The 24,733-nt window shown below is 37.8% G+C and overlaps 2 protein-coding genes across 18 annotated transcripts in view; one reads left to right on the top strand and one right to left on the bottom strand.

Moving 5' to 3' along the window:
• Window positions 1–24,733, bottom strand: part of OSBPL1A (oxysterol binding protein like 1A) — a 266,965-nt gene that overhangs the window by 121,647 nt on the left and 120,585 nt on the right. For 3 of the 8 annotated variants that reach the window (XM_053206295.1, XM_015076139.3, XM_053206296.1), the window contains 2 exons: window positions 24,629–24,710; window positions 15,911–16,017 (listed from right to left, as the gene is read on the bottom strand). The exons of 1 other annotated variant lie outside the window; for it this stretch is intronic. In XM_053206295.1, coding sequence (XP_053062270.1) covers window positions 15,911–16,017; window positions 24,629–24,710 — 189 coding nt within the window. 4 more of the 8 variants (XM_027068658.2, XM_053206297.1, XM_015076141.3 and 1 more) reach the window with 3 other exon arrangements.
• Window positions 9,014–24,733, top strand: part of LOC106978455 (E3 ubiquitin-protein ligase MARCHF11-like) — an 84,708-nt gene continuing 68,988 nt past the window's right edge. For 4 of the 10 annotated variants that reach the window (XM_053206313.1, XM_053206314.1, XM_053206312.1 and 1 more), the window contains exon 1: window positions 9,014–9,624. In XM_053206313.1, the coding sequence (XP_053062288.1) occupies window positions 9,014–9,624 (611 nt within the window). Of the gene's footprint in view, window positions 9,625–11,114; window positions 12,419–24,733 lie in introns of those variants that run through there. The other 6 variants (XR_008291797.1, XR_008291796.1, XR_008291799.1 and 3 more) reach the window with 4 other exon arrangements.

A 24,733-nucleotide genomic window follows, 5' to 3' on the forward strand; every position in this document is an offset into this window, starting at 1 on the left:
TGGTATTCAAACCCAGGTCTGTGGGACTCGGGCTCCAAGCTTGGAAGTATTGGAGTACACTGCCTGTATATCCACTGATGGCAGTTTCACAAGCGCATAAAATGACTATCTAGCTAAAGAGAGGATTCTTGCAAATGGAGGAAAATTCGAGGACCTCTAAGATCCTTTTCATGGCTTTGTGGTTACATTTTCCCCAATTTTCTCCCTAGTTTTTAAAGTTTTATTTTGACTTCAAGATTTACAGAAAGTTTGTGCTCCTAAATATGGCTAAAGATCAAATAATTTCACTACAGAATATGTTAAATTCCCTGTTCAATTCTAATGCCCAGGTTAATTACTTTCTAGCTTTGATATTTTATTAGTTCCCATGTACAAATGAAGATAGGCTTGACTTTTCTCAAGTATATCAATTTCCTGGTTTCATATTTTATATCTGTGGTGATTCAAATATATCTTTCCATCTTCCTATGCTAACTCGGTAGACAAGATAAAATTCTTCTCAATTAAGCAATGACCCTTCAAAATACAACAGCAAGGCAACATCTGGTATCTAGAATACAGAAAGATAATGAAAATAAAGGTAGAATATGGATATTTAGACCTACACCTAGTCTTAAATCCATGGAAACCCTGAGAATTACCCATGCTTTGTGCAGCTGCATTTTCACTAACGAGGGAAAGGAGGGAAAAGAGCAAACCAGGGAGACTTGGGGCTATGTGCCCTCCACTAGACTTCAACAGGGCAACTTCTGGTTTTGAAAATAAAGGAAAATCATGGCCTTGCACGGCTAGTATGGGGCAATGTAAGAAGAGACCGTCTGTCAACCCTGAGGTTGACATTTGGATAAAAAAGTGATTAACTCTACTTATTAAAAAATGTTTTCCACATTTCACACCCATTAGGATGGCTACCATAACAAAACAATGGCAAGAGAAAATAACAAGTGCTGGATAGGATATAGAAAAATTAATATACTTATGCACTGCTGGTAGGAATGTTAAATGGGGTAGCCACTATGAAAAACACTATGGCAAGTCCTCCAAAAAAGGGAACTAGCATAGGGTCCAGGAATTCCTCTTCTGAGTACATAACCAAAAGCATTGAAAGTAGACACAGAAAAAGATATTTGTACGCTCATGTTCACAGCAGCACTGTTCGTTCACACAGACAAAAGGTGGAATCAACACAAATGTAACATCGATGGATGAACGACTAAGGAAAATGTGTGTATGCTTACAATGGAATACTATTCAGCCTTAAAGAGGAAGAAATTTCTGACACCTGCTACAACATGGATGAACCCTGAAGGCATTATGCTGAGTGAGATAAACCAGACACAAAAGGACAGATACTGAGTGATTCTACTTATAGGAGGTTCCCAAAGTCGTCAAATTCAGGGAGACAGCAGGTAGAATGACAGCTGCCAAGGGCTGGGGGACGAAGGGAATGGGGAATTATTGTTTAACGGGTTTAGAGTTTCAGTTTAGATGAAACTAAGAGATGCAAAGAGTTCTGGAGATGGATGGTGGTAATGGTTGCACAACACTGTGAATGTACCTAATGTGACTAAACTATGCACTTATAAATGGTAAAGAGAATAAACTCTATGCTCGTTGTATTTTACCACAAATAAAAATCGTAAGAAAAGGCTCCAATTGTAACATTTGCCATATATTTTAACTTGGGTACTTGAAATTATCTATTACCAAGTCAATACCCAAGTGCATATATTGTTGACATAAAATAAAACCATAGTATAAAGTACAAATCTATTTCTAACATTGTAACAACTATTTACTTAGTATTTACTGCTTGCAGAAAAAAAACTAAAATACAATCATCGTACATGAATGCACTCTGAGGCATAACCACATTCAACCACATTCATAATTCACAAGAGAACGTTGTAATCCAGGGATTTCCAACCTGGGAGGCTATGAAAATACCGAATTTCTGATGGTATTAGGAGTGATGGAGCCCACAGGGGCACCTAGGTGGCTCAGTCGGTTAAGCAACCAACTTTGGCTCAGGTCACGATCTCACAGTTCGTGAGTTTGAGCCCAGCATCGGGCTCTGTGCTGACACAGCTCAGAGCCTGGAACCTGCTTTAGATTCGGTGTCTCCCTCTCTCTCTGCTCCTCCCCTGCTCACGTCCTGTCTGTCTCTCTCTCTCTCTCTCAAAAATAAACATTAAAAAATTAAAAAGAAAAAAAAAAGTGATGGAGCCCACCAAGATACTGTGGACAAACCACAAATCTGGCTCTGAATTCTCTTAAGTCCAAAACAGAAAGAGAAATACAATTATGCCCTTTTAATTGTCCACAAGGAAAAAATACAAATCAATTCTTTAGGGAAAACAAACTCCCTCTTTGCCCTTAGCTCTAATTTCTTTTTCAGGGTAATGTATAGGGAAATGAGAGTATTCAAGGGCAGAATAATAATTTCATTAAAGCTAATCTTTTTTTTCAGGGGCGCCTGGGTGGCTCAGTCGGTTCAGTGTCCAACTTCGGCTCATGTCATAATCTCATGGTTTGTGAGTCTGAGCCCTCCGTATGGCTCTATGCTAACAGCTCAGAGCCGGGAGCTTACTTCCGATACTCTGTCTCCCTCTCTCTCTCTGCTCCTACCCCACTCATGCTCTGCGTCTCCCATAAATGGACAAACATTTAAAAAAATTTTTTTTTCTTTTGAAATGCCCCTCAACAGAAATTGAGGATATAATTCTAATTTACAGCTTAGCAAGGGCTATTTTTCAGAAAATCAAGAAAATACATCCCAGGATGCAGTATTCTGATATATTTATCCTAAAATTAGACTATCTAGAGAAAGGGATGAATTCTGTTATCTTCTAAAAATGTGACCTCTATCAAGCAATATTTTCACAAAAAGAGGGACAGCATTTTCTGTGGAGAGCCTGGAATACAGGTATTCTGTGCAAACTCTGAAGACACTGCAATATTCTTGGCCATTTGTTTGTTTCTAAAGTTGGTATCCTTTTGTCAAACGAAGAAATTAGCTAATAGATGGCTGCATAAGCTTTGAAACAAGATAGACTATCTTCTCTAATGGATAAATTTTCTAACTGAAGCTGAGTGTGATACAGTGGGGTTGTTCTTTCAGCACTAAATTTGGAGGCTGAATACTGGGTTTAGCTCTGAACGTGGCCCCCACCTCTCTACATAGACTTGGGAAAGTGGCTGTTCCTCTCTGCAGGCCTTCCTTTCCTCATCTGTCAAAGGTTAACAGATCATTGTATCAACCATTTGGAACTGTGTTTTGTGAAGGTGCCTTAGCGGACAGAAAGGTGGTTGCATTTGCCCTATGCCCCAGGGAAATCTTTTGGGGATCACCAGACTAGATGCTTTACAGTCTAAGAGTGATTCTACGACCTTGGGATTTTAAGCAACTAATCCAGAACACAAACTAACATAACAAAAATAAATGAGGAAAATATTCACAATTAAGTCCTTTCTATCACAAGTAAGAAATTTTACTAAGGAGAACTATATTCACAAACTTAATTTTTAATTCAGTTGTTTACAATGTGAAACAACAAAATCTCCCTCATATAAACACTGTAAGTAAAGGTTGATTTCTCAAGTAAACTCAAAAAGGCAGTATCCTAAGTGTAGCAAATAATAAATAGGTAATGATGCAGCTACAGAATAGTTTCCAGCTACCAGGTGTAACGACATGTCCATGTCTCTAGTTCCCATGTACCAGAGGACAGATGCCCCTCCCCTGAATCTCAACCACTGAGCACAACTTCCTTGCTTCCTGTCATTCCCGTGACACCTACGGCTTCCCATCAGGGTTTCTTTGATCCAACACCCCAAGCCACAAACCACTTCTCTGTTCCTGAATTGAGCATGAAATCCTTTCAAGGCATTTTTCTGAAAATAAAGCATGGGAAGACTGTCTCTTGTAAAACCGTTGGGTTTAGCCTTTCATCATTTGAGTCTCACAGCAACTCCTGAAGTAGAGAGAAGGCGTCTGTTTTAATAATTCTGTGTTACATGAGAGGAATAGGAGACCTAAGAATGAGCCGCCCAGAGTCACATGGCAAGACCACGGTCACTAATACTGGAGCCTGCAGCTCAGGACTCCAAATAAGAGCAAGTCCATATTGTCCCATCTGTGCTTTCTTCTTGGGCCTTGCCCAAAGTCTCCCTGACTTTGTTATCAGTTGGATGGACTGAATGAGCAGTAACAAAGATTGTGCAGTAAATAAGGGTGAACCTGTGAGCATCCAAAGAAAATTAGACACAGGTTATCTGCTTTTTCCTCTTTGGTGCTGGAGCCAAGTTTCTGCAGAGAAGGAAAGAACAAGATGGCATATGTAGAACGGACAATGGAAAAATCCTCCAAGGATGGGGGTGGGGGGAGGAGCAGGTAGAACATTGGAAAGACAGTGAGAAACAGGTGAAGACAAGGGAATGATGATCATTCCTCCACCATGCAGACTGTCAAGAGGTAGAAAAGAAGTTGTCAGGGTGAAAGAAAGAGGAAGAAGATGAGAAGCAAGTCGGTAAAGGAAACAGAAATACCAACCAATGACAACAAGAAGAGTGAGGTAAGAGAAAAAAAAATTGGAAGTAGTTAAAACCTTTGCAAAAGTATTATGTGTTTTAAGTATTAGAAGGGCAGCACTCTACACATATTAGCAGTTCTTAGTCTAGAAAGATGAAGTCTCAGGAAATACATGATTAAGTCTATAAAATAAAGTAATGGATAAAAACCAGCAGGAATATATTAAGTTACAAAATACTACAATTATGGAACCTACAACTTGAAATCTGGAAAAGAACAAATTTTGAACAAATTATGTCCTTCCAAGAGACAGAGGATAACAAATGTATAGAGCCTAGGGAAATAAACTCAAAAAAAAGTGATGGAGATAACTAAAAAAATTAATTTTAAACAAAAAAGATGGCAACAAATAACAAGCTAAAGAGAGTTCTTTGAAAAATAATCAAATAAAGCGTTAATGAGACTGATATTAAAGAGATATTAATTGGAAATATCCAAATGAATATTAGGAAAAAAATGGAAAACATTAGGAAAAAATATTTAATTACAGATTCAAAATAAGTTAAAAAAAATAGTAAGACTACTATGAAAAACCTTATAACAATAAATTTCAACACTTAAATGGAAAGGATAAATTCCTAGAAATAGAGAACTTGCCAAAATTGACCCCAAAAGAAACAGAAAACTAAAATAGTCCTATAGCCATTAAATATGTCTAATTACTAGTTTAAAAATCCCACAAAAATAGCTTTATAAGAAGGAACAGACCACTTCAATTACATATAAGCTCTTTCAGGGAACAGCAAAAGAGAGAATACTCCCAAACTCATTTTATGAAGCCAGTATAATAACCTGGATACCAAGCCCTGATGAGGACAGAACCAAAAAAAAAAAAAAAAAGAAAGAAAGAAAAAAAAATTACCAACCAACCTTATTCATAAATAGATACTAAAATCCAAAAGAAACCAAATCGAGGAGAATGTTAAAGATAATACATAATGACCAAATTAGGTTTATTCCAATTACACAAAGGTGGCATATCATCAGAAAAAGTCTAAAAACATTAATTTGAAAAAATATAATTTGCCACCTTAATAAATTAAAGAAAAACCTTATGATGCTCTTATTAAATGCAGAAAGAATCTGATAAAATCCAATACCCTTTAGTGTTTAAAAAACCTCAACAAGAATTAAAAAGAACTTCAATAATCTGAGAAATGGTATTTATTAAATATCACTCTTAATAGTGAATTATTAGAAATATGCCCCTTTTTAAAAATCAGGGATGAACACCGTTTCCCACCATCTCAGCTTCCATCCAGTATTGTCCTGAAGGCCCTCTCCAGTACATTAGGAACATGAAAAATAAATGAGATTTAAGAATTGAAAGGAACAAAACTGTATTAATTATTCTACAATTATGATTGTCTACAGAAAATCAGTCTGTCTTCATTATTTCTACTTTCTTGCTTCCCATTTACTCTGCAGCTCATTGCAATACACCTTCTTCCTATGCCATGCTTCTAGAACTTCCCCCATCAGTTGTTACCTCAACTCGTTGACCCAACTGTCCCATTGGCCTCCCTTGTTCTGGACTTTACCTGCCTCTCTGGCTGATTTTGCTCAGTGTTCTCCACTGGCTCCTTTTTTCCCTTTTTGTCTTTTAATATAAGTATTCAATCCTTTGATTTCAACTCTTTCAAGCTGGATGTCTCCAAGGTGACATTATTTACTCCTTCAGCCTCAAGCTCCATGTTTATTCCGGTGACTTCTAATACTAACGATTCACAAATTTTTATTGAATGAGTAAGGATGCCCTTCTTGGACGTCACCATGTCCAAAGGTGAACTCACCCTCCATCTACTCCCTTTATTGCCTCCTTCAGTAATTTATTCGCCATAAGCCTGCGAACTGTCTAGGATTCCATCTTCTCGTCCATTCCGCATATTCAACTATTATCGGCTCCTATTAGGTTATTTTTGAGTCTCTCTTGGCTTTGTACCTTGCTTTCCTTTTCAGTAGTCACCAACTTAGTTCAGACTCTGATTATCTCTCTCTTGAATTCCTGCACCTGGTCACCCTGTTTTCAGGCCTTCCTCTAATCCTTTCCGTAAGGAGCAAATCTGATTAAATCTCTCCCCTCTTCAAAATCTTTCAGTGATTCTAATTCCCAAGATAATGTTCAAACTCTTTAGGCATATTTAATAAAACCTTTCAAGAAGACCCTGCTTCTATTCATCTAGCTTTGACTGGTGTAGCAAGTTATCTGACAAGGTAAACACTGTGTAAATACTTACTGAATTAAGGACAAAAAACTACATAAAGTAATAGATATCAAATCAATGGTGGACCATTATAAAAATGTATGGGGGTTATATCCTTACTACTCTTAAGTTAAAATGAGAGGAAAATTGTATCTGCCTGTAACTCATTCAAAATTCATTAGACAGAATATAATCTGGTACTGCACTCTCTAGCAGGAATTCAAGACAAATACAATTGCATGCAGGTTACAGACTTGGTATCCTTGTGATACAAAAACTTACCAGGAAAAGATCCTGGGTCGTACCAAGCATGACAAGGCTAATCACACATATACACCCTCCCTGCGCCGCCGCTCCCGCCCCCCCCCCGCCCCGCCCCCAGCCTCATACTGCTTAATTAAAACCTTATGTATTTTTGTTCAAATACTTTACAAATTATCAAAATGAAAACCTGCTTCATTTTACATAAACTTCCTATTTATTTAACTTCTGTCCTAGTTGCTTCCAAAATTAATTTGAAATCTATTTCCTGATTATACACAGAAGCTAAAAATTTAGGAATAATGCTGAATAATGTGGACCAAGTAAAAAATCTAAATTTCTGCTTGGAATTAAAAATTCTTATAATCCTCACAGAGCTGATAAACACAATTATATGTTTGAATACTAAGATACTAATAAGTTTCTAAAAGCTTCTTAGAATATAAATGGTAAATGTCATAAACTGTACATAAAGCTTAAGACATGGTATTACATAACTATTTTTATCAATTATTTTACATACAGTATTCTAAATGTGCTTGACTGTATTTATATACTACCCTGTAGTATGTGCATCTGCTGTTAAATATGGAAAATCTAACACCTTTTTTCATTTCCCTCATTCTGCAAGGTGTACAACGGAGGGTAGAGAGATTATGTGGGTCACTTTCGGCCTCAATGAAATTCCCTAAAATGAGCCTTTAAAGAGGTTCTAAAGAGGGGAGACTAGAGTCTGGCAATCATAGTCACAGTGACACAAATTCTTTTAAGATCCCAGTCTAGTAAAAGTAGTACTGGGACAAAGGCTGAAATAGCTCTCTGGTCATCATGCTCAGATTAAATATCTACTCAATCAAAATTGAGCTAATTTACCAAAGTCATCAACTTCACTGCTGAAATCAAACATGATTTGGACCAGAGATGAACTTCGGTGTGTCCTCAAACAGAAAAAAAAAATTTTTTTTTTATACTTACATCCCCATATTCTAGCCTACACATTCCTCCACCAACACACATTTCAAGCATTTTTCTCTTTTGAAAAAGATTCCTAAGTTACCCTATGTCTCTAAAACAAAATGCCTTCAGTCTGTCTTTGAATCTAATTAAAATTAAGAAACTTTTAATACCTTTAATAACTCTCAAAAGCTGGACTAAGCTCTTCCCTGGTATCTTCCCTTTCTTACTAGCCTCCCTCCAAATCCAGAAAAAACCAGCACAACAGAAAACACAAAACAACTAGCCACATGTTCTGAATGCTGGGGAACGTGATTCTCCACTGGTTTAGGCTACAAAGAAAGCCTATGAGTAATCAAAAATCCTTAATCAAAACAAAGTTAAAAGCTACCTCCCTTCCCGCTCCCCAGCCCCAGTATAATTTCTCCTTTTCTCTTTAATCCACTCAAGTGTTTCCTTGGAATTTTAGCGGCCTCCAAACAGCGGATGGTAAGTTCATCTCAATGTCAGCCAGGGCAGAGACATGCAAAAAATCACTAACTTGGAAGGTTATTTAGGACAATAATGTCTTTCACTGCCTTACTCCTCCCACTCGGGCCCCACTTGACCTACTACCAATATTTAGCTGGGAGAAAAAAAAAAAAATCTGTCCACAGGCTTTCCCCCCAGCGGCTCTTCCTGTGGGAACCCGACGCACACCCGGAGCCGGCAGGAAGACCCTGGCCAGGCAGGGACATCAGGGTCTCCCGGCTTCGCGCACCCCTCCCCACTCGCCCGCTGCTGCACTCCGCTCCCCGCACAGGCGTCCAACTATTCTTGGATCTACTCACATCCCTAGATCTCTTCTGGCCGCCCTCCCCCCTTCCTCCCCTGGTGTCCTCTGTCGCTCCGAGGCTGACCTAGCAAAGCCCCCGGCGGGCGCACACACTCACCCACCTGGGCCGGATCTGGGGATCCCCTGCAGCGCGCTCCACCCTTCACTCCTCTGCCAGCTCCAGCACAAATGCGCCGGCCTGTCCCTCCGCCTCCCCTCCAGCCCAGCCCAGGGCGGCACCGCAAGGTCTCTCTAAGTCACCTTTGCTCGGCCCGCCCCCGGCTCCAGCGAGGTCAAGCAGAGGCGCGGCCCGCCCGCCAGCGGCCCAGGACTCCGGTGCCGGGCCGCCAGAGGTCCGTGCAGCGCCCTTCGGCCGCAGAGCCAGAGCCGCCCTCCCCTCCAGGGCTCGCCGGGGAGAGTGCGAGCAGCGCGGGGAACGGCCTGCGGCAGGCAGCTCCACGCTGCCGCTGTCGTCGTCCAGTCCCTCCTCCCGAGGCCCCCCTCCCGCGTGGCCCGCTCCGCGGAGGCGCAGGTAGGGACGTGCCCCGGCCGGCGAGAGCCCACACACAGCCCTTGCGAGAGAGCAGGCGGACTGCGCGCCCCGCAATTCTCGGGGAAGGAAGTAAGGAAACTGCTACTCGTGCTCTGCGTGCATCCCGCGGAGGCTCCTGCGAGGTCCTAGAGCGGGCTGTGTGCTCAAGCCCTCTCCTGGCGACGCCTGCCCTGACAACTTCTAAATGGCCAGCCCACCCCTGGGGAAAAGCAGAGAGGAATCCTCTTTGGACTCTTGCACCTCAAAGGTAACTGGCTCTTACTCTGGCTTACACTTTAGCGCGAGGGTTTCTGATTCCAAAACAAACACTAGTCCTCTTGTCCTTTATTTTTTTAATGCACGTTCTAGGCTACCATTTGGGCAATGAGGAAAACAATGGTATTAATTCTACTAATGTGAAACCTAGATGGTTTCTTATTCCGACTAGGCTTGAAGGGTAGACCAAGACGCCCAAGGACAGTAAAACCACGTAAATAATACACTCAAGTGGGGTGTTCAGGCTAAGGAAATTTCTGTGAGGCTCGGGTGGGGGTGGGATACACATAACTTTCAGTTCCAACGGTTTTAAACAATATAAATCTGTCCTCAAACTTTAGGGAGCAGAGTAATAACTGAACCAAACTGAGTATTTCTTTAACAAGATCACGGGGGACTTTAAGTTCGCTGTCCCAACAGTGGTGGCTGTAACTGTGCTACAGATATAAAATGCGTAAAAGATGATGCAACAGTACACTAGAAAATTTGGAATTTATGTCAATGAGGTTTCATAGTGTCTTTGAAAAGTCCGTTTGTTTTTTTCTTTTTCCCCCATTCTAAACTAAATGGTATTGTGAAATGTCACATTAGGCACTAAAAGCGGCTGCTACACAATCTTCCTCCCTGGACTCTAAAAATCAGAGAATTCAGTTTACAAAAGTGGTACTAGGCAGCAAAGACAACAAAATGTTTTAGGGGGCAATTTACAGAGCACCTAAACTGTGTCAGACACTGTACTGAGGAGCTTCACATAAAGTAACTCATTTGTATTCTCATTTTCAGATTTGGAAATGGGATTTCCAAACATATCTTAATTTGCTCAAGGTCAAGATATAGATCCCAATTGGTCTGCTCTTTGTACTCTTGCCTTTGTACATTTCATTATGCATTCATTCACATATTTATTAACTGTCTACTACATGCCAAGTACTTATGCTAGACACAGATGCTACAAAAATACCTAAGATACAGTTGCTTCCTTAAGGGGCTCTTTAGTAAATACAGAATCAGACAAGTAAATATATAATGATACAATGTGATAAGTGCTCCAACAGCAAGGACTCCCAGAACAGGAGGGATATCTAAGCCAGTTTTGAAGGGTGGAACCTGGGATGAGGCAATGGTCACAGTCATCTGACAGCACAATCCTTAGAACTCTATCCCCACAGAGTGGCAACAGGGAATCTGTTGGGTGGGGGGAGAGGGGGTACAGGGAGACAGGCAACTGAGAGATAGGAAGGAAAAACAACTGACTTTAAGGGGTGAGAGGAGGAGGAAGAAGGATGAACACAGGACAGCTTCCATGATTGTGGCTTGGGGTCCTGAATAGGTGTAATTCTGCTTTAGACACACTGGTATGAAATGCCTGTGATAGAATCATATGTAAATGTTTAAAAGTCAGCTGGATATACTGGTTCATAGCTCAGCTTAGGAGAGATCTACTGTGGAGATATCGGAGTCATCATGGATTTCTGTTTGAAGGAATGGCTAAGATCATCCACGGAGAATGCCAAGTGAAAAGACCACTGAAAGAAACCAGGGGACAATAACATTCAAGGCACAGGCAGACGAAAAGATGCTTCAGAAGAAAACTGAGGAGAAGCTGCTCTAAAGGAAAGAGAAGACAGAAGAGGTAGGCACCACAGCAATCACTGAGAAGAATCCCCAAAACAAGTAGCAGTCAAACGCCATATCCATCACAGGACAAGCAAGGTAATTTAAGGGTATCCTCTGACTTAGCAGTAAGGAGATGGCAAGAATGGTTTCAGTGGGCTAGTTGAAGAATAAAGAAGTAGAAACAAAGTATCACATTTTCTAAAATAGAATTGGAAAGGCTGTAGGGAGACCAGCTATAAGGGAGTAGAGAATGCAAAAGAAGAGAGGAGCTGTTTTTGAAGCAGGATGGAAGGAGACAGATGCCAAGGAAAGGAAAGAAAAAAGAGACTGGGGGAGGGAGTGGCAGGGAACTGACAGCATAGACAGCCGCTGCCTCATGTTTAACAAAGAATTTTGCTCAGAGCAGAGGGAGAGGAGGAAAGTGAAGACATGAGAGAGGTGAAAGCCTGAAAAGTACAAACATTAAGAAATGACTGAAGGACTTTGAGCAGTCCAGGAAACTAAAGAGGAGACCTCGACTTTATAAAGCTCTAAGCCCACAGGAGGGCATGGTTTCTCTCCAAAGATTATCAGCATCTCATCCAAAGTAGCAATGCCTTCCAGTTGGTTCCAATAGAAGGTCCAAATCTCTCCATTACCCCACAAACTGAGTATCACTATCCTAATCATACATCTGGATTCTAGCTCTTTAGCAGTCAACTCAGGAGACTTACCATGGGACCACAGAATATTTTATAAGTGAGCTTAAGCTAGTTTTAAATAGGCAAGTTCCTACCTTGGAAAACCTGGTTTGACTAATATCAAAGGGAGCTCCATAATACACAGAACAAGAAGGAGACCAACGACAGCACTGTGTGACATTTTAGCCACTTGTGATACCACTCTCTGGGTAAGGAAAACTATAGAAACAATAACTCATGAAGCCAATTTCTAGCCTTCTGGTTTTTTTTTTTTTTTTTTTCCACATAGGATCCACATTTAACATGTGGCTTGACCTCATGGCCCTGAGATTAACAGTTGCATGTTCTACCAACTGAGCCAGCCAGGTGCCCTTTTAAATAGAACTCTCAAACATGGCTAAAGACAGTTGTGGCATTCACATTCTCCAATGTCTCCCCCAAGAATATCACCCCAAGAACACCTAATAAATTTCCCTTTAGTAAATCAAACTCAAACTTTACAGCTTACTTTATATATTGCAGTTTTTTCCAAAAACACAAGTTGTGTTATTTACAAGTAAAATATGCGTATATAATGCACCTCATTTAATGTAGAGGTCGTATGGAAACCTTGAATATCTGGGTCATATCAGAGCATCCCCAAATAAGCAAAGAACACTCACATACCACAGAAATAGAAAGACCCAAATCCAGGCATTAAGGACTGTTCTCATTATAAACCCCTCAATTTCTCATACAGAGCCAGCTTGTTCTTACTGTGAACATAATTTTACCGAGTTTGGTCATCTGGTTTTCTTTTTAATAAACAGAACATTAGAAAGAGTAAGGCAGAAGGGATCAGTATTCTGTTACAGACAGGCACACAGTTGATCTAAAACTCAAGAGAAAAAAAATTTTAAACCCATAAAGAGCAAAACTAAATTCAAGGGCATTAGCAGGACTGGGCCATTTTGTCAAATTACAGAGTCCTATAAACATTATCCCCTGAAGGCATCTCTGCATTAAGATACAGAGTAATTATGAACATACAAAAGGACAGCCCAGAAAAGATAAAATTAAGTGCTAAAAATTTAGCATAAGATGTAAATGGGTAATATTTAGAATAACTGTCATCAAAGAGAGTAGAATAAAAACAAGTTTTGCTGCTGCGGAGGCTGGGATCACTTCAATCGATTGGATCCCCATTATGTGCCAGGTACTGTACAAGGGGTTTTGCCAATATGATTACATTTACCTTTCAAAACATTCTTTTGTGATTGGTCATCACTTTAAAAAGGAAATTGTATATGAAAACTGAGGCAGACAGATTAAATAGCGGAGCATGATTAGACCCAGGTCTCTGTGAGTTCAAAGCTTTTTAATAAAATTTCCAGATACAGAAATGTAACTTACAATTCCAGATAAATAAGGCATTACTATACCTAATTATTCTGCTCTGACCTCCATTATACTATTAAATTCTTATATTAGTTCTTAGCCATTTGAAAAGCTAACTTTGATGATGTCATTTATCTTTTAATTATTTGGGGGGCCTTTTCATGATCTATAATCATATTTCTCACAAGGAAATCCATAAATACTACTGAGAACCTCAGAGTTGATATCTCATAGCATTAAGAGATGCTTAGGAAGATGCCACTTCCTAAATGAGTCCGATGTGTCACACAGTGTGTTAATATGTTGTATATACATATTATTCATCTATATACATTTGATACCCACACCTGATACTGAGGTGTTCACATATTTTCATTGTACAGAAACTAGCCTACAGTTGGTTAGGAAAAAGACAGATTTTTAAAAGGCCCATAAGACTTTCAGACCAGTGCTGTTAATACTGACTTACTATATGGTCTCCCTTATTGTAAGATGAAAATATCAAGGTTCAAAGAACTTAAGTAGCTCTTTGTCACTTGAATAATAAGGATGGAAAGAACACAATCATTCCACAAATACTCAAATTTTCTTTAGACAATACCGCCTTCTCCCAAAATGAGTTAAATCCAAAGTTAAAGACACAAAAGCTCCAAAATGCCATCAGAGAAAAGGGGTCACGAGTGTTAGATAGCATCCTACAATAATAACTGCTGATTTGTACTCAGGGCTTACTATGTGTCAGGAACTATGCTCAGCATTTTGCTTACATTATGTTATTTTATCCTCATGACAAATTTAAAAGTCTAAAAGTCTAATTAAACTTTAGGCTAATCTACTCTTGCACATCCAGATTTTCACAGAGAAGTAATCATGAGGCTGTATTTTTAAGCAGTTTAAAAATTAGCATAGGTTGGCTTCTCCAGAAATTAAATTACTTCTAATTTAGCATTTATCTTAAAACTATACATCTCTAAAACAAAGACGTTATTGACACATCCAGCAGGTGCCACAGAAGAGATGTTAATGAGATTTGGTTTTACAATGTGTTAAGTATTACCTGAATCCCTAGACACCATAATTTGTTCATTTTAAAAATGTTCTACAATGCTATTCAGATTTATTTAGATCACTACGTCATGCCTCATTTAAATAAGCTAGAATATGACATCACCAAAAGTAGAAATGCTGAGGGGATGTTTTCAAATAGTATTGGAAGAATCAACCATTTAAAATGCTTAATGAACAGGGGCCGCTGGATGGCTCAGTCTGTTAAGCATTCGACTCTTCATTTCAGCCCAGATCATGATCTCATGGCTCATGAGTTTGATCCTACAAATCCATGAATGCCTGCTTGAGATTCTCGCTCTCATTCTCCCTCTCTCTCTGCCCCTCCCGCGCTCATGCTCTCTCACACACGTGCTCACTTTCAAAATAAACAAACTTAAAAAAAGTTCAATGAACAATTATGTTTTCCTCTGATAGTTAATAAAATTCTATTGGCTTTCTGGAAGTTTGTTTTAAATGAATTTCAGATCATTTACATATTTTTTCTCCAAATAAAATACAAAATTTGTGGTGTACATAACAAAATTGGCATTAAAATTTTTTAACATGAATTCACAAGTCTTCTGTTATTATTTTTTTAATGTTTGTTTATTTTTGAAAGAGAGAGAGAGCGCGCGCATGAGTGGGGGAGGGGCAGAGAGAGAGAGAGAGAGGGGGAGACACAGAATACAAAACAGGCTCCAGGCCCTGAGCTATTGGCACAGAGGCAGATGAGGGCTCGAATTCACAAACCGTGAGATCATGACCTGAGTCGAAGTCAGATGCTTAACCAACTGAGCTACCCAGGTGCCCCCACAAGGCTTCTGTTCTAATCACAAGAAAATAAAATGTTACATCTTTACATATACGTATCTCATATGTATGAGAGAAATATACAAAACCATTTTCATCTGCCTTGTTTTATCAAAACGTAGTTTCTAACTAAAAGGTACAAAAAATTGTAACAAGAATAAGAAATGTAGTGTCTTAAACTAAAACGTTGAAGACTGAACATATATGTAGAAATTAACAGAATGGAAAAGAAGGCCTATGGCTGCTTGGCTTGCATTCAGAAAAAGAATTACTAATGGATAAACATATCACTCTTACCAATATTTGGGAAAATGGCAAATTTTGAATGGGAGAAAGCAGGGTGAAAAGAATACAAGTTATTTCACCCATTGAGCTCAGTTCACACAGATTAGTATGACAGCACTCTATTTTCTAAATAAAAATACTGTGTATTTTTCTTATAAAACCTCTGGTTTCCACATATTTTCGCAACCCTCTTGTTAAAATGCCACAAGAACTCTGAGTAGAACTTTAAAACATAGTTGATAAATATAGCTATATAATTAGATATGAACCTAAGTTACTTCAGAATCATCTTGCTTAATCAAGAATAAATGAGTTTTAAATTTTAGCGAAAAACAAAGCTTTCACTTTCTTTGTTAAGACTATTTTCTCCTACCTTTGGACAATTTGAAAGCAATGACTTATTGGATGATTGAGTATGTGACACCCAGACAGTTACTGAAAAATTCAATTCCAACTACCTACCCCTTCTTGTTTAGTGAAGAGATTAAGGCAATCACTCAAAGCTACACAAGTTTCTCTGGAAGCTTCAGAGACAACTTCAACTTTCTGAAGAAATGATGGAAGCATGTCTATAAATAAAAATAAATAAATAAAATTAGTGTGATTTTTAAGACCACAAAAATTTTATATTATTTTTTAAAAGTAATCTCTATACCCAATGTGGGGTTCAAACTCACAACCCTGAGATTAAGAGTTCCAAGTTCTACCGACTGAGCCAGGAAAGACCACAAACATTCTTATATGGACTAACTTTATCTTTCCTTCTAGCTGCCTTAAACAAAGGATATAGTATATTCCTTGAGCATCATTAAGTACCTACTGTATGCAGGGCACATAAATTGGTACAGTAAAAGAAAAGATGAACCCTTGTCCTAAGAAGGACTATATCCTGAAGAGTCAGGACTAAAACAAAACAAAGTTTATAGGAATAAGTAATATAATGTTTAAGAAAAGCAGTTAACATTTCCTTTCATGATATTCTATGCTAGATAAGTAGTTTTATTCAAAAGCCAAGTGCTAGAAAGAGATAAAAATAATACTGTAGTTGACATGATGGCTAACATATCTAAAGGCAGCATTAACTCAACTTCCTCTAGTGCTTATTGGATAAATGTTTGGCATGGATAGGTCTTTGCACTCTCACAAATGTGTCCCTCTGGGGGCCCAGTATCTTTTGGATATAAGTTGGGAACAAAAAAAATGGTAATGTTACGATCATCCCAGGTTCCCTAAGGAAAATCTTAATCCATTTACCTATTACAAACAACAACAACAAAACAAAAAACAAAAGGCTGGCAAGAGAAAGCTGCAAAATGCACACACATCACTTAAAAAATAAAACGTCATTTTCTGTTCAGATTAATGCTGGAGAAATGTACTTAATTGAAATAATTTTGGACTTTGTGTTAATTATATATTAAGATCTTCTAAGCGTATCCCTTCTAGCAAATAACATTAAGAAAGCTTGTCATCTAAAAATAAAAGGAGAAAGACAAATCTATACCACCCTTTGTATTTTAAATAATCTTGATTAATTTAACACAGGGTTCTTAAAACAGGGTAACCAAGGTCAATAAGCAAAAGCAATCAAATCCAACAGCTGGCAACCTATAATTTTCAGGCCATAAAGTGGGTCTCATCAAAAAACAAATATTTTCAAATGAGTGGAAAGGAAAATAAATTCTACCAAGAACATATAACAAATTATTTAGTCATTATTTCTAGGTGATAAAATTCTATTATTCTTCATTCTTTAATTTTCCAAGATTTCTGTAGGAATGTGACTTATTTTAGCAAAGAAAAGTCCTTTTCTTAGAAAAATTATTTCTCAAAACCCATAAGGCAAAAGTGGGCAACAAGAGTTAAATGTTAGGGGGGTCTGGGTGGCTCAGTCTGTTGAGTGTCAGACTCTTCATTTCAGCTCAGGTCACGATCTCATGGTTCTTGAGATCAACTCCTGCGCTGATGGTGTGGATCCTGCTCTCTCTCTGCCCATTCCCTGCTCTCTCTCCCCACCCCCCTCAAAATAAATATTTAAAAAAAAAAAAAAAAAGGAAAAGGTCAGAGTAAATGAAGGTATGAACAAGCTTTCATTAATATCTGGATATAAATACCAAATGACATTTTATCATATTTTTCATACTATGGAATACAGTTTCCTAGTGCTAGCTATTCTTAATAACACCCAAACAATTGAAAACTACTATATCCTAAAATAAATTTGATTTCACATGCTTTATTTTTCATTGTGAATCTTTGATACACATTGTGAAGATTTTTTCTTTACTTAGTTGCTAAATAGCAAAAAAGAATACCATATGCCAGATGCTGTATGACTTAAATAGTACCTCAACAGATGTCTCACAGAGCTGTGGATTGGATACCGTGAGGGGATGTACAAAAAAATCAGGCACAGCCTCTGCCTTCCATAAATGCACTGGGTAATCTAGTAATTTTCCACTTGCATGGCAAAAATGGTAAGAGAATGGAAGCACAGTCATTCATGGATATATTTCTTTTTATTAAATACCATGACATACTTAATCATCTATAATTCTGTGTTTTAGACACTTAATACTTTATATACTTGTCGATTAATATAAAACGTTACATGTCAAAATAATTTTTTTTTTGAATTTCAAGATTTAAAACAAAACTGATTCTGTAACTTTTTAAAGGATACTCCAAGAAATATATATTGACTTTTAAGAATCCATTGTTGAGAATGTGTTTGATTCTTCTGTCCCAAACAGAGTCATAAGGTATCTCCATTTCTATGACAGTCTGGTGTTCAAGCAAGATTTTGATATTAACATTAACTTGCACAGTAGCTCTGTGTAAGAACGGATACTTTAGCACCAGGGCAGTGTGTCAGAGGCCTGTTGGTTCACAGTGGCATGCTTCACATATGGTATGTTTGCATGTTGTTACATAAAAAGAAAGAAAACTGCTAAGCTTCTAGTAAAATTACCAACTGTGAATCACTATAAATCTGTTTTAGCCAATTAATATTTAGAAACTTAGTCATAATGAACATATGTAAAAAGGTCAGTATGTAACCATATTTGGCCTATTATAAGAATTGGACACTTAATTTTGAGGAATAATGTCAATTTTTTGTACTAAAAGTATTTTTGAACTCAGGAAAGATGCTAGAAGACCTCATGTGAAAAGCTTAACTTTAGAGACATGTATAAAAAGCTCACAATCTGTCATTTTCATAACACTGTACAATTTTTAATTGGGTAAGTTTTAAAACTATTGGGGGGAAATACTGGTTTCTTATTATGCTAGCAAACTAAACCTAATACAGATGACCTCCATCATTCTAACATAAAAGAAGTCCACACTCTTTAGCCGACACTTAAGATACTCTATAAGTTGAATCAGTTTCAGCTATACTATTTTTCTCAAAGTATTTGTTTTCCTAGAAATATTCTTCTCCTTTACGGCCTCTAAACCTTTCTTCTAGATGTTTCCTCTTCCCCGAAAATTGGAAATAATAATTATTCATATTCAGAAGTTTCTCCACTTAAACCTTTTTTGTTCAAGGCCAAGTTCAAGTGCCATCCTTCTCATGAAGATTTACATATTTTTTTATGATGAAGAAAAAACAGCAATGCATCTATGTACGTTGAGAGACATGATCTAACCTACATGCAAAGAGGCATTTTAAAAACTGACTTTCACTCCTAACTGGAATTATATAAATGCCTCAAAATCTGTATGCTCTCCTCAAAAAAGGAGAAAAAGATATCTGCATATAAAAATCAACTATGTTCTAAAAATGTTTACATAAAACTGTAACTTGAAAAAACTGAGAGGTCACACTGAGAATATAAATGTATTTTTTTGTTGTTCAAATTAAGATTACTAGCATGAACACAATCACTTACTAAACAAGTACTACTAACCATTCTGTCTGTATATAATCTGTATTAGCTGCAATGGAGACTACACATAGTTTAAAACATCATGTGTTAGATGAGTTACAGGATGAATTAAATGAGAATAAAAAGATATGAGGGATGTTATAAGATATAGGTAGCAAATTATGCATAGATTTTAAAAAAGGTTAAATATTCAGAGGAAGGAATAACCATTATGGGATGGAGTGATCGAGTGGAGTCTGATAAGAGGTGAGACTTGAGTTGGATCTTGAAGAACAACTAGTAGTTTTATTGTTAAATGTAATGCCCAATAAAGCAAGCATATCTAAAATATCTATAATTATTATTTTCCGATGGTATAGACAACACTAGTCCTGAAAGAAGATCCTATCAGAATTGTGATCCAGGGGAACTTGAGACAGCCAAGAGGCATCCACTGCTGACTCAGAGGCCACGATGTGGCAGTTCAGGGCTGACTTGTACAATCTATATACTAACTTGACAAAACAAATTTGGTTCTTGTTTCTGAGTTCAAAAGAAGTTATCAATGTATAAGCTAGGTAAAGTAGGTGATTCATTTCATCCACTCAAAACATATACAGCTGACCCTTGAGCAACATAGGAGCTGGGGCATCGACCCCCTCACAGTTGAAAATCCATTTATTATCTCTGACTCCCCCGAAACTTAATTATTAATAGCCTACTATTGACCAGAAGCCTTACCAATAACATAAACATTCAGTTAACACATATATCATACACTATATTATATACCGTATTCTTAAAATGATGTAAGCTAAAGAAAATATTAAGAAAATCATAAGGAATAGAAATTTTATTTACAGTACTATGCTATATATATGTATATATTTTAAAGCCATATATAAATGGACTCATGCAGTTCAAACCCATATTACTCAAGAATCAACTGTATAGTGCCCATGTGCCATGCACTAAATTGCTGTAGATTATCAGCAAATAAAAGACAAAAAATTCCTGCCTTCATAGAGTTTATATTCTAATAGGAAAGGCAGACAATCAACTACAATGCATATACAGCAAGCTTGATAAGTGACAAAGAGAAAAAACAAAGCAAGGTAGGGGAATATCAAGTGTTTGAGGGCAGGTGAAAGTTTAGACAGGATGAGGTCTCAGAGTCCTGGCAGGAGAGACCTGGCAAACTCAAAGGGCACCTGTAAAGTCTTTTTAAAAAAAGATAACACACAAAGGGAGCGAACTAACAGACTGCCAGGCAGGACAGTTGCCACCCTGGAATGGAGAAGCAAAAGGATGGGCCAGTGTCCCTAAGCCCAGCAGGAGCTGGAGTCAGAGGGGGGACCTTCAGCCAAGTCAGGAACAGAGCAGTGCTATTACACCACAGCCTGGCTGGAGGGAGCGAGGAAAACGCCTGACTTCTCTGGTCCCCTCCACCAATCTCCTGACAGGGTCTCCTTTTTGCTGAGTCCAATCAGAAGCCTGAGGGTGAGAAGACTCCAGTAACGCAGTCTGTAGTGATCAATAGCCCCTGGCACCAAGTAGGGAAGAGAATGGACATGGGGGAGCAAACCAAGGCAGGCAGCAAGAGAAAGCCAAAGAGATGCACAAAGACCTGGGCATGTAAGGATATGTGTGAGTATCCTAGAGAAAAGCCTTAGAGGGCCAGCACAGCCCAGGCCGGAGGCAGGAGTATGCCCAGCCTCTCTGAGGGACGGCCAGAAGGCCAGTGAGGCTGGAAGATGAGCAAGCAGGGGTAACCAGGAGAGGACAGAGAGGTCAAAAAGAACTGAAAAGGTTTGCGGTACTAGGACATGAGGACAGAGAGGTCAAAAAGGACTGAAGAGGTTTGTGAGTCATCAGAAGGAACTGGTCTTTCATTCTTAGTGAGATGACCTGGAATCTACTACATGTTTTGAGCAAAGAACATTGTACACTCCTGTTTTAGAAGGGTCCCTGGGGCAGGGACTAGAGGGGAAGAGTGGAATCAGAGGGCCAGTTAGAAGGATGTTTCAATACTCTGTGGGAAAGACAATGATGGCTTGGGCCACAGTGGCAACAGTGAAGGAGGCAGGAAGTGTGTTTACTCAAAGCCTAGTTGTAAGTGGGTTGAACAAAAGTGTTTTCTTTAAGAACTTTTTTCTTTTAAGTAACTGAAATCATTCTAATTTCTTTAACCAAGGATTCACTATATGCATGTAGTAACATGCAATAAGATATATGTGTTAAAGTTGGCACATAAAATACATCTTTTAGAAAGTCATTAGCAATATATCAATCATCTCACAAACATTAATATGCTCTCACCCACAAATCTCACTTCCAAGAATCCTAAAGTAATAAAGTGGTTCTGTATTTTGGTACAGAATATCCTCTTTGAAATACTACTTTATTTCCTTAGACCTAATTTCTGTTTGGATGCATGCCAAAATTTAGGTATCTAGCATTGGCAACATATCCTTCAAGGTTCAGTGAATGCAGTATTGAAACCTCTATTTTATCATTATCAAAAACCTGATTGCAAAAACAAAGAAAATCACCTAAAGCAATAAAACTTTTGGAAGATTCCCTGAGGCTGGTCAGTCTGTTCTTCCCTAAAGCCCTAAATTTACCCTTAAGTAGTAGCCAGTTGTTGACTATGATAAATAATGTTGTGTTGTACACTTAAATTTGATCACACCACATTACCATCACTTTATTACCACCTTATTTTGGTACAGAATGTCCAACTTACAATGGTTTGACTTAACATTATTTGACTTGATGGTATGAACACAAAACATACTCAGTCGAAACCATACTTCGAATTATGAATTTCAGTGTTTTCCTGGGTTAGCAATATGTGGTATGATAATCTCTCGTGATGCAGGACAGTGGCAGTGAGCTGTAGTGACCAGTCAGCCACGGCACTGATACACTTAAAACCACCCTGTATCCCGATAGCCATTGTTTTTACTTTTGGTACAGCAGTCAAGATATTCTGTGGTATTTAACACTTTAGTATAAAATAGGCTTTGTATCAGATGATTTTGCCCAGCCACTGGCTAATGTAAATATTCTGAGCACACTTAAGGTAGGCTAGGCTAAGCTATGATGTTTAGTAGGTCAGGTATATTAAATGCACTCTTAACGAGATTTTCAGTTTACAAGGGGCTTATCAGGACATAACCCCATCAGAAGTTGAGGAGGATCTGTAATTGTAAATAAAACTGAAAAATAAGTTTGTGATTGGGCTATGAAAGTCCTTAAATGCTAGGATAAAGAGTTTGTATTTTATTCTACAGTTTTTCAATGGGAAAAAATCTATGATCAAAAAAGTACCATTCTAAAATTAATCTGGCAGCAATAATGCAGTATTTCAGAGAATCTGAGTTGGAAGAGCTCTTAAAAGCCTCTGGTTTCCCTTTAAGGATGGAATGCAGGGGGGTCTCAGAAGGCAGGGAGACCACAGGGGAGCCTGCTGCAGGGACATGCCTTTGAGGGGCCACAGAGCCAAACTAGCATGGCAGAAGTTGGAATAAGAAGTAAGGGAGGGGGTCTTAACGATCACATAATTTTGTACTAAAATGTAAGACAACAGTCACAAATACAAGGCCTTGATTCTGTACACAAACATTTTAGTTTTTCATCCTGAGAAGTTATTGGCAAACTATGTAGACAGTTTGAAATAGATAGTAGTTTGACAGAACATGTCCTATCAGCAATAAAATACATGGTTTAAGATTATTCTATATATCCCTTGGCATTAAGGTAACTCAGTTACCTTCAACTCTTTAATTCCATTCATGAAATCATCTTAACCCTATTTACTATTTATAAAATATGCAGATTTATTATCTCTCTATACCCATGGCTCAAAAAATGTTTACAATTGTTTGTGTATGAACTTAATTGTAGATACATAAAATAACATTGTCAGATCATAGTCAGCCACCTCAAAATTTCCCAGATAGCACATATCTTCTATAACTGAATACCATTCATGTCTTTAAAACACAAAAGACTCACACCACTCTTACAAGTGATATGTCATACACATAACATGAACCAAGACATTTGACTTGAGGTTTGAAAAAATCCCAAAACTTAATTTGGTTGTAGTTCTGATGTAATTTCTTTCTTTGGTCTATGTTAAAGGAATTGCTCTTTACATTTCAACTAACTCTAGACATTTTCTACATCTTTTAAATGTTGTTGGTATCTCTTCTTACTTCTGATGGTTCTTGAAGATGGTGTTTTTAAAGCTCATTGATGGTCACAGTTGCATTACTATAAATATACTAAAAACCACTGAAGGGAACACTTCACACAGGTGGAGTGTAGACTATGTGAATTCTATCTAATGAAGCTGCTCTTATTTAAAAAGTCCTGAGGATGAAGAGTGCTAACTAATATAATATTCAGCCCGCAATAATCAAAATGATTTAACTTCTGTCCTTCTCAAAGCTATCATCGCTGATACAAATACATGTTTGTGGAATTGACATAAAGGGATGCCTGAGGTTCATTTGGACAGATATAAAATACCTGAGCATGATTAAAAATGATAAACTCAGAGACAACTAAATCAATTAAATTTTAGTGAAGTTATTTATAAAGCCATCATAGCTAAAATCTAAAACAATAGTTAGGAATCTAAAGTCTAAAAAACACAGCTTTTAATTTACAAAGTAATAATTGTTTCTGAATATGTAATTTTTATATTGGATTTTTGACTTTATATTTTATTTTGACTTTCGGAGTATTTATAGTCAACTCTTGATAATTTGTAACTAATGGAGACTGAAGGCATAAAAAATTACTACTGAAAGGTAGATTAACATTAGAAAGATAAGTTCACATATGCATTCATAGAATCATAAAAGGCCAAGACCTGGAAACAACCAACACCTTCATTTGGGAAACAGAGACTCAGAGAAGTTAAACATACTATTCAAATTAAAAACTGGTTAAGTGGCAGAGAGCAAGGATTCAAACTTAAGACAGTTTGATTCTAAAGTCCAAGTCTTCTGGGATTCATAAGAATTCTCATTATGTAGCCAAAATGAATTTATAGCCCCCAAATGTTACCTTTTTCTTTTCTTAAAAAATTAATCTACAGACCAGGCCTCCCCCATGAGTAGAAATTTTAAATAACCGTCTTAAATTTTCAAAATAGTCTTATCAAACATAATTCTGAATTGAATACTGAAAATTATCTAACATGAAGGATCAACATCTATGACAATGGGTTGAGTTAAAGAGTGGGTCTTATTTGTAGTTTGTTCCCCGTTTTTTTTTTTGTTCTTTTTTTTACCTTTAGCCATGTCACAATCCTTAATCATTTTCAGAAAGTTGAAAATTTCCCTATCTAGTTTCTGTTGGCATTTTTGTGCTTTCTGGGAAAACAAAAACAAAAATA

Source organism: Acinonyx jubatus, chromosome D3, assembly GCF_027475565.1.
Source record: "Acinonyx jubatus isolate Ajub_Pintada_27869175 chromosome D3, VMU_Ajub_asm_v1.0, whole genome shotgun sequence".
NCBI classification, from domain to species: domain Eukaryota; kingdom Metazoa; phylum Chordata; class Mammalia; order Carnivora; family Felidae; genus Acinonyx; species Acinonyx jubatus.